Below are 11,178 nucleotides of genomic sequence, written 5' to 3' on the forward strand. Positions count from 1 at the left end.
GGAGAAAAGGCAGGTTTGACTTTAGAGCGTAGAAGGTTCAGTTCTGAGTCTGACTGAAGCTTGTGTTTCAGGGCGAGGCTCAGTCCATGGCTCTGATCTACCAGCTGGTGACGGAGGCGTGCGAGCAGATGGTGCACAGTGAGTCTGCAGCTCCTTCATCTGTCACCTCCACCTGGGTCATTCATCTCTGTGTTCCTCCAGAGGAGGTGCTGAAGCTGGATCTCTTCATAAACGACATGAGCCGTAAGCCGGCTCCGCTCCAGGATCCGGTGGGGCCTCCAGGAGAACCAGGCATCCCTGGAGTCAGGGGCCCCCTGGGCTCCAGAGGGGTCCAGGGCAATGTGGGCTCCAGGGGCCGACCAGGCCGACCGGGGTATCCTGGAGAGCAAGGTATGAGCCAGCCACAGCCACGCCCACAGTCAAGCCCACAGCCACGCCCACAGCAACACCTGCAGCCACGCCCACAGCAACACCTGCAGCCACGCCCACAGCAACACCTGCAGCCACGCCCACAGCAACACCTGCAGCCACGCCCACAGCAACACCTGCAGCCACGCCCACAGCAACACCTGCAGCCGCGCCCACAGCAACACCTGCAGCCACGCCCACAGCAACACCTGCAGCCGCGCCCACAGCAACACCTGCAGCCACGCCCACAGCAACACCTGCAGCCACGCAGGGCTGAGCGTGGGGGCTGAGCGTGGGGGGTGAGCGTGGGGGGTGAGCGTGGGGGGTGAGCGTGGGGGGTGAGCGTGGGGGACTAACAGTCGCTCGTTATTCTTTTAATTGTAGAAAAAGGTTCAGTTGTTGTCATGGATACGACCAGCGGCTACAAGAAGAAGGTGATGGACCGGCCTCTGGTCCACAGACTGTGTCGGTCCCATTGGTGGTTCAGTACATCATGTGGAAAACATACATCACTTTGTGGACAAAGTGAAACATCTCCAACTGGAGCCAGATGACCTCATGGTTTCATATGATGTCGTGTCCTTTTCACCTGCATCTGACCTCTGACCTCTGAGGCAGTAGCAGCAGTGAGGATCAGCAGTGAGGACACCACCTACAGGTCAGGACCAAACTGACACCTGAACACATATGCAAACTGTTGGACATCTGTCTGAACACCACTTACTTTCAATTCCGGGGACATTTTCACAGACAGATTCATGTCTCTCCCTCTGTGGTCATCCTGTGGTCATCCTGTGGTCATCCTGTGGTCATCCTGTGGTCATCCTGTGGTCATCCTGTACATGGAGCACTTTGAGAAGAAGGCTCTAGCCTCCTTCTCAGGCTCCGCCCCAAAGCTGTGGCTTCACTACGTCGATGATACTTTTGTAACGATCAAGAAACAAGAGCTGAACCTTCTCAGATCAGATCACTGTGACCTGAACATCAGGTTTACAAGAGAAGACCCTAAGAGAAGACCCTAAGGAGAACCTCTTGGCCTTTGATTGCTCCACGATCAGAGGAAGCTCCAGAGAGAAGTTTAAAGGAAACACACGGATCAGAACCTGCTCTTTAGCTCTAATCATCCACTACAGCACCACCTGGAGGTGATCAGGACATTACAGCTCAGAGGACAAGGTGTGTCCACCAGCTCAGAGGACAAGAGGTGTCCACCAGCTCAGAGGACAAGAGGTGTCCACCAGCTCAGAGGACAAGAGGTGTCCACCAGCTCAGAGGACAGCCTGTGGTTACCCTACCTGGGCCCTCAACAGAGTGAAGAGAACCAAGAAGCAGGACAAAAGGGACAAAAGGGACAAAAGGGAAACAGAACAGAGAAGGAAGGGTGTTTCTATCCCTTATGTGTCTGGCCTGTCGGAAAAACTGCAGAGAATTTTTAGACAACACGAAGTCCCTGTTTATTTTAAACCAGGAAACACTTTAAGACACAAGACAGTTCAGGACCACAGAAGACACTGGAGTTCAGGACCACAGAAGACACTGGAGTTCAGGACCACAGAAGACACTGGAGTTCAGGACCACAGAAGACACTGGAGTTCAGGACCACAGAAGACACTGGAGTTCAGGACCACAGAAGACACTGGAGTTCAGGACCACAGAAGACACTGGAGTTCAGGACCACAGAAGACACTGGAGTTCAGGACCACAGAAGACACTGGAGTTCAGGTCCACAGAAGACACTGGAGTTCAGGACCACAGAAGACACTGGAGTTCAGGACCACAGAAGACACTGGAGTTCAGGACCACAGAAGACACAAGACAGTTCAGGTCCACAGAAGACACTGGAGTTCAGGACCACAGAAGACACTGGAGTTCAGGACCACAGAAGACACTGGAGTTCAGGTCCACAGAAGACACTGGAGTTCAGGACCACAGAAGACACTGGAGTTCAGGACCACAGAAGACACTGGAGTTCAGGACCACAGAAGACACTGGAGTTCAGGTCCACAGAAGACACTGGAGTTCAGGACCACAGAAGACACTGGAGTTCAGGTCCACAGAAGACACTGGAGTTCAGGACCACAGAAGACACTGGAGTTCAGGACCACAGAAGACACTGGAGTTCAGGACCACAGAAGACACTGGAGTTCAGGACCACAGAAGACACTGGAGTTCAGGACCACAGAAGACACTGGAGTTCAGGACCACAGAAGACACTGGAGTTCAGGACCACAGAAGACACTGGAGTTCAGGACCACAGAAGACACTGGAGTTCAGGACCACAGAAGACACTGGAGTTCAGGTCCACAGAAGACACTGGAGTTCAGGACCACAGAAGACACTGGAGTTCAGGACCACAGAAGACACTGGAGTCCAGGACCACAGAAGACACTGGAGTTCAGGACCACAGAAGACACTGGAGTTCAGGACCACAGAAGACACTGGAGTTCAGGTCCACAGAAGACACTGAAGACACTGGAGTTTTGTTCAAAAAGAAAGACCTTCTTGAAACAGAAATGGAGGGTTAAGATTCAACCTCCCTGTGGTTTATAACGGTATACTGAAGCCCTGGAGAGGCAGAGAACCAGGACATTCTGATGTCCTCAGGTCCTCAGGGCGAGTGAGGGACACACAGAGACAAAGAGGAGACTAATAGTCCATTAAAGGGCTGATTGTAAACAAGCCCTGCCCTATAGTAGGCAGTATAAACATCTGAGTTTCCCGCCTAAATTCACTTATTGACAATGACTCTTGGATGAAGTGGAAACTGAACCAGATGAAAGTGAAGCTTCTTCTACACTGACCTCTCCTGGACACATGAGGAATTACACTTTTATTATTCTTTTAAGTTCAGAACAAACTTTAAGTCTTTTCACCTGTGGGCGGAGCCAGAAACAGTCGAACTGAACTTTCCGTGTGACACGTGGCACAGTGGTTTGAGCCAGAGGGGAGTTTGCACGTTCTCCCTGTGTCTGTGTAGGTTTCCTCGCCCACTTCAAACAATAGGCTCCTCCCCCTAAAATCACAGGTTCATCTGTGATTTTGAAATCTTTATTTAGTTGTAATAAAGTCTGCTCTCTCCGCAGGGAGGCGGGGCCTGCCCGGTTCAAAGGGGGATCCAGGGCCCAATGTGCAGGGGCCTTCAGGGATCAAAGGCTTTGCAGGTAAAGCTGTTCATGTCCCCTTAGCGAGAAGGTCTCTGCTTTGATCCTCAGAGTCACGATGTCCTCTCCCCAGGTCCTGCAGGAGAGTCCAAGCTGGGCGTCCCGGGCCCTAAAGGGGATGAGGGCAGGCCGGGCCCCGATGGCGTGCCCGGGCCCATGGGTCACTCCGGAGAACAGGGGCCCCCGGGGGCCTGTGACAGCAGCGGAGGCTGTCACAGAGTTGCACAGACTCAAGGTGAGTTACAGCTGCAGAGAAACAATGACGAGAACGCTTCATTCACAATCTGAGCTTATTCTGAGTCAGAATCCTCAGGTGAAGGGTCAGAGGTCAGAGGTCAGAGGTCAGCGCTCAATTAGACAGCATTGGTTTCACTCAGAATGTAAATAAACCGCAATGAACAGACACAGGACGACTATAGCGTATAGCATAGAACATATAGCACATATAGCAAGTATACCATATATAAATTATAGCATATATAGCACGTATAGCAAGTATATTGCGTATAGTGCTATACAGCGCGTATAGCGCGTGTATAGCACGTATAGCACGTATAGCGCGTATAGCACGTATAGCACGTATAGCGCGTATAGCACGTATAGCACGTATAGTACGTGTATAGCACGTATAGCATGTATAGCGCGTATAGCACGTATAGCACGTATAGCGCGTATAGCACGTATAGCGCGTATAGCACGTATAGCACGTATAGTACGTGTATAGCACGTATAGCACGTGTATAGCACGTATAGTACGTGTATAGCACGTGTATAGCACGTATAGCACGTATAGCGCGTATAGCGCGTATAGCACGTATAGCGCGTATAGCACGTATAGCACGTATAGTACGTGTATAGCACGTATAGCACGTTTAGTACGTGTATAGCACGTATAACACGTTTAGTACGTGTATAGCACGTATAGCACGTATAGCACGTATAGCACGTATAGTACGTGTATAGCACGTATAGCACGTATAGCGCGTATAGCACGTATAGCACGTATAGCATGTGTATAGCACGTATAGCACGTATAGTACGTGTATAGCACGTATAGTACGTGTATAGCACGTGTATAGCACGTATAGCACGTATAGTACGTGTATAGCACGTATAGTACGTGTATAGCACGTATAGCACGTGTATAGCACGTGTATAGCACGTGTATAGCACGTGTATAGCACGTATAGCACGTACAGCACGTATAGCACGTATAGCACGTATAGTACGTGTATAGCACGTATAGCACGTGTATAGCACGTGTATAGCACGTGTATAGCACGTGTATAGCACGTATAGCACGTATAGCGCGTATAGCGCGTATAGCACGTGTATAGCGCGTATAGTACGTGTATAGCACGTATAGCACGTGTATAGCACGTATAGCAGGTATAGCACGTGTATAGCGCGTATAGCACGTATAGCACGTATAGTACGTGTATAGCACGTATAGCACGTGTATAGCACGTATAGCACGTGTATAGCACGTATAGCAGGTATAGCACGTGTATAGCGCGTATAGCAGGTATAGCACGTGTATAGCGCGTATAGCACGTATAGCACGTATAGTACGTGTTTAGCACGTATAGCACGTGTATAGCACGTATAGCACGTATAGTACGTGTATAGCACGTATAGTACGTGTATAGCACGTACAGCACGTGTATAGCAGGTATAGCACGTATAGCACGTATAGTACGTGTATAGCACGTATAGCACGTATAGCACGTATAGCGCGTATAGCGCGTATAGTACGTGTATAGCACGTATAGCACGTGTATAGCACGTATAGCACGTATAGCACGTATAGTACGTGTATAGCACGTATAGCACGTGTATAGCATGTGTATAGCACGTATAGCACGTATAGCACGTATAGCGCGTATAGCGCGTATAGCGCGTATAGCACGTGTATAGCGCGTATAGCAGGTATAGCACGTATAGCACGTATAGCACGTGTATAGCACGTATAGCACGTATAGCACGTATAGCACATGTATAGCGCGTATAGCACGTATAGCACGTATAGCACGTATAGCACATATAGCACGTATAGCACGTGTATAGCACGTATAGCACGTGTATAGCACGTATAGCACGTATAGTACGTGTATAGCACGTATAGCACGTGTATAGCACGTGTATAGCACGTGTATAGCACGTGTATAGCACGTATAGCACGTATAGCGCGTATAGCGCGTATAGCACGTGTATAGCGCGTATAGTACGTGTATAGCACGTATAGCACGTGTATAGCACGTATAGCAGGTATAGCACGTGTATAGCGCGTATAGCACGTATAGCACGTATAGTACGTGTATAGCACGTATAGCACGTGTATAGCACGTATAGCACGTGTATAGCACGTATAGCAGGTATAGCACGTGTATAGCGCGTATAGCAGGTATAGCACGTGTATAGCGCGTATAGCACGTATAGCACGTATAGTACGTGTTTAGCACGTATAGCACGTGTATAGCACGTATAGCACGTATAGTACGTGTATAGCACGTATAGTACGTGTATAGCACGTACAGCACGTGTATAGCAGGTATAGCACGTATAGCACGTATAGTACGTGTATAGCACGTATAGCACGTATAGCACGTATAGCGCGTATAGCGCGTATAGTACGTGTATAGCACGTATAGCACGTGTATAGCACGTATAGCACGTATAGCACGTATAGTACGTGTATAGCACGTATAGCACGTGTATAGCATGTGTATAGCACGTATAGCACGTATAGCACGTATAGCGCGTATAGCGCGTATAGCGCGTATAGCACGTGTATAGCGCGTATAGCAGGTATAGCACGTATAGCACGTATAGCACGTGTATAGCACGTATAGCACGTATAGCACGTATAGCACGTATAGCACATGTATAGCGCGTATAGCACGTATAGCACGTATAGCACATATAGCACGTATAGCACGTGTATAGCACGTATAGCACGTGTATAGCACGTATAGCACGTATAGTACGTGTATAGCACGTATAGCACGTGTATAGCACGTGTATAGCACGTGTATAGCACGTGTATAGCACGTATAGCACGTATAGCGCGTATAGCGCGTATAGCAGGTATAGCACGTATAGCACGTATAGCACGTATAGCACGTATAGCACGTATAGCACGTATAGCGCGTATAGCAGGTATAGCACGTGTATAGCGCGTATAGCAGGTATAGCACGTATAGCACGTGTATAGCACGTATAGCACGTATAGCACGTATAGCACGTATAGCACGTATAGCACGTATAGCACGTAAAGCATGTGTATAGCACGTATAGCTGCAGGTGAAAGCTAAAGACAGGGCAGTGGTTTTAAGTTGTTCTGAATTATGTTCATTGACAATGAGAATAAACCTTTTCTGGAAAAGTCCTTCATGAAACTGTTCTTTTTCCTTAGAAGACGCTTACTACGGATACCAGCCCTGAGAAGAAGAGAGGAGGAGAGGAGGAGAAGAGGTTGTGTTGCTGTTGCACTTGTGTCAGGTCAGGGACACTTGTGTCCTGAGGTCAGGGACACTTGTGTCCTGAGGTCAGGGACACTTGTGTCCTGAGGTCAGGGACACTTGTGTCCTGAGATCAGGGACACTTGGACAGAAGGACTCGCTGTTTTTATCGTTTTGAACATCAGACCAAGTGTTTTATTTAAAGCTCTCATTTTCTACTTTTGACCCTTTTCAAAGCTCGTCTGAAACAAAGCTTCAAGACGAGGCTTCATCAAGACGAGGCTTCATCAAGACGAGGCTGCATCGTGACGAGGCTTCATCAAGACGAGGCTTCATCAAGACGAGGCTTCATCAAGACGAGGCTGCATCGTGACGAGGCTTCATCAAGACGAGGCTTCATCAAGACGAGGCTGCATCGTGACGAGGCTTCATCAAGACGAGGCTGCATCGTGACGAGGCTTCATCAAGACGAGGCTTCATCAAGACGAGGCTTCATCAAGACGAGGCTGCATCGTGACGAGGCTTCATCAAGACGAGGCTTCATCAAGACGAGGCTTCATCAAGACGAGGCTGCATCGTGACGAGGCTTCATCAAGACGAGGCTTCATCAAGACGAGGCTTCATCAAGACGAGGCTGCATCAAGACGAGGCTTCATCAAGACGAGGCTTCATCAAGACGAGGCTGCATCAAGACGAGGCTTCATCAAGACGAGGCTTCATCAAGACGAGGCTGCATCGTGACGAGGCTTCATCAAGACGAGGCTTCATCAAGACGAGGCTGCATCGTGACGAGGCTTCGTCGTGACGAGGCTTCGTCAAGACGAGGCTTCATCGTGACGAGGCTGCATCGTGACGAGGCTTCATCAAGACGAGGCTTCATCAAGACGAGGCTTCATCAAGACGAGGCTGCATCAAGACGAGGCTTCATCAAGACGAGGCTTCATCAAGACGAGGCTGCATCAAGACGAGGCTTCATCAAGACGAGGCGGCATCAAGACGAGGCTTCATCAAGACGAGGCTGCATCGTGACGAGGCTTCGTCGTGACGAGGCTTCGTCAAGACGAGGCTTCATCGTGACGAGGCTTCATCGTCACGAGGCTTCATCGTGACGAGGCTTCATCGTGACGAGGCTTCATCGTGACGAGGCTTCATCGTGACGAGGCTTCATCATGAGGCTTCATCGTGACGAGGCTTCATCATGAGGCTTCATCGTGACGTGGCTTCATCATGAGGCTTCATCGTGACGAGGCTTCATCGTGACGAGGCTTCATCGTGACGAGGCTTCATCGTGACGAGGCTTCATCGTGACGAGGCTTCATCGTGAGGCTTCATCATGAGGCTTCATCATGACGAGGTTTCATCGTGAGGCTTCATCTTGACGAGGCTTCATCTTGACGAGGCTTCATCGTGACGAGGCTTCATTGTGGCGAGGCTTCATCGTGAGGCTTCATCGTGACGAGGCTTCATCGTGACGAGGCTTCATTGTGGCGAGGCTTCATCGTGAGGCTTCATCGTGACGATGCTTCATTGTGGCGAGGCTTCATCGTGAGGCTTCATCGTGACGAGGCTTCATCTTGACGAGGCTTCATCGTGACGAGGTTTCATCATGACGAGGCTTCATCATGAGGCTTCATCGTGACGAGGCTTCATCGTGACGAGGCTTCATTGTGGCGAGGCTTCATCGTGAGGCTTCATCGTGACGAGGCTTCATTGTGGCGAGGCTTCATCGTGAGGCTTCATCGTGACGAGGCTTCATTGTGGCGAGGCTTCATCGTGAGGCTTCATCTTGACGAGGCTTCATCGTGACGAGGCTTCATCGTGACGAGGCTTCATCGTGACGAGGCTTCATCATGAGGCTTCATCGTGACGTGGCTTCATCATGAGGCTTCATCGTGACGAGGCTTCATCATGAGGCTTCATCGTGACGAGGCTTCATCATGAGGCTTCATCGTGATGAGGCTTCATCATGAGGCTTCATCGTGACGTGGCTTCATCATGAGGCTTCATCGTGACGAGGCTTCATCATGAGGCTTCATCGTGACGAGGCTTCATCATGAGGCTTCATCGTGACGTGGCTTCATCATGAGGCTTCATCGTGACGAGGCTTCATCATGAGGCTTCATCGTGACGTGGCTTCATCATGAGGCTTCATCGTGATGAGGCTTCATCATGAGGCTTCATCGTGACGTGGCTTCATCATGAGGCTTCATCGTGACGAGGCTTCATCATGAGGCTTCATCGTGATGAGGCTTCATCATGAGGCTTCATCGTGACGTGGCTTCATCATGAGGCTTCATCGTGACGAGGCTTCATCATGAGGCTTCATTGTGACGTGGCTTCATCATGAGGCTTCATCGTGACGAGGCTTCATCATGAGGCTTCATCGTGACGAGGCTTCATCATGAGGCTTCATCGTGACGAGGCTTCATCATGAGGCTTCATCGTGACGTGGCTTCATCATGAGGCTTCATCGTGACGTGGCTTCATCATGAGGCTTCATCGTGATGAGGCTTCATCATGAGGCTTCATCGTGACGTGGCTTCATCATGAGGCTTCATCGTGACGAGGCTTCATCATGAGGCTTCATCGTGACGAGGCTTCATCATGAGGCTTCATCGTGACGAGGCTTCATCATGAGGCTTCATCGTGACGAGGCTTCATCATGAGGCTTCATCGTGACGTGGCTTCATCATGAGGCTTCATCGTGACGAGGCTTCATCATGAGGCTTCATCGTGACGTGGCTTCATCATGAGGCTTCATCGTGACGTGGCTTCATCATGAGGCTTCATCGTGATGAGGCTTCATCATGAGGCTTCATCGTGACGTGGCTTCATCATGAGGCTTCATCGTGATGAGGCTTCATCATGAGGCTTCATCGTGACGTGGCTTCATCATGAGGCTTCATCGTGACGAGGCTTCATCATGAGGCTTCATCGTGACGAGGCTTCATCATGAGGCTTCATCGTGACGAGGCTTCATCATGAGGCTTCATCGTGACGAGGCTTCATCATGAGGCTTCATCGTGACGAGGCTTCATCATGAGGCTTCATCGTGACGAGGCTTCATCATGAGGCTTCATCGTGACGAGGCTTCATCATGAGGCTTCATCGTGACGAGGCTTCATCATGAGGCTTCATCGTGACGAGGCTTCATCATGAGGCTTCATCGTGACGTGGCTTCATCATGAGGCTTCATCGTGACGAGGCTTCATCATGAGGCTTCATCGTGACGAGGCTTCATCATGAGGCTTCATCGTGACGTGGCTTCATCATGAGGCTTCATCGTGACGTGGCTTCATCATGAGGCTTCATCGTGATGAGGCTTCATCATGAGGCTTCATCGTGACGTGGCTTCATCATGAGGCTTCATCGTGAAGAGGCTTCATCATGAGGCTTCATCGTGACGTGGCTTCATCATGAGGCTTCATCGTGACGAGGCTTCATCATGAGGCTTCATCGTGACGAGGCTTCATCATGAGGCTTCATCGTGACGAGGCTTCATCATGAGGCTTCATCGTGACGAGGCTTCATCATGAGGCTTCATCGTGACGAGGCTTCATCATGAGGCTTCATCGTGACGAGGCTTCATCATGAGGCTTCATCGTGACGAGGCTTCATCATGAGGCTTCATCGTGACGTGGCTTCATCATGAGGCTTCATCGTGACGAGGCTTCATCATGAGGCTTCATCGTGACGTGGCTTCATCATGAGGCTTCATTGTGACGAGGCTTCATCATGAGGCTTCATCGTGACGAGGCTTCATGAAGCAGAATATGAGGCTTTAAAGAAAAGATGAAAGTATTTAACAAATGTGTCTCATTCGCACTGAAATATATATATTTGTAAATGTACTGCACTGTATTCAAGCCTTAGATCGTTGTATTTTATTATAACCTTAAACTGCCTCAAAATGTGTCCAAATGTTTCAACTGTGACGAAGATCCATTTTATCTGTAAAATAACTATGTTCTGACTTTTCTGGACCTTATTTTACCTCATGTTTACAAAAGGATGACAGTTTTGGGCTTTTGGGAGATATTATGATTATTATGATTATTATGATTATTATGATTATTATTTGTGCCATTTTGTGTGAGATGTTTATGTTTCAGAAACTGGTTTGAATAAAAAAGATGAAAACGTAACGT

The 11,178-nt window shown here is 49.4% G+C and overlaps 1 protein-coding gene across 1 annotated transcript in view; it reads left to right on the top strand.

Moving 5' to 3' along the window:
- Positions 1–7,417, top strand: part of LOC140372516 (collagen alpha-1(XIV) chain) — a gene marked incomplete at its 5' end in the record, with an annotated part of 75,196 nt that extends 67,779 nt beyond the window's left edge. Inside the window, 6 exons of the mRNA XM_072459638.1 lie at positions 1–9; positions 72–138; positions 202–390; positions 3,492–3,569; positions 3,643–3,804; positions 6,985–7,417. The exon at positions 1–9 is cut by the window's left edge and continues 27 nt beyond it. Coding sequence (XP_072315739.1) covers positions 1–9; positions 72–138; positions 202–390; positions 3,492–3,569; positions 3,643–3,804; positions 6,985–7,013 — 534 coding nt within the window. The remainder of the gene's footprint in view (positions 10–71; positions 139–201; positions 391–3,491; positions 3,570–3,642; positions 3,805–6,984) is intronic.
- Positions 7,418–11,178: the final 3,761 nt, after the last annotated feature.

This window comes from Eucyclogobius newberryi, unplaced genomic scaffold (genome assembly GCF_026437365.1).
Source record: "Eucyclogobius newberryi isolate DKJ021-1_F unplaced genomic scaffold, fEucNew1.0.hap1 SCAF_241, whole genome shotgun sequence".
Lineage (NCBI taxonomy): Eukaryota > Metazoa > Chordata > Actinopteri > Gobiiformes > Gobiidae > Eucyclogobius > Eucyclogobius newberryi.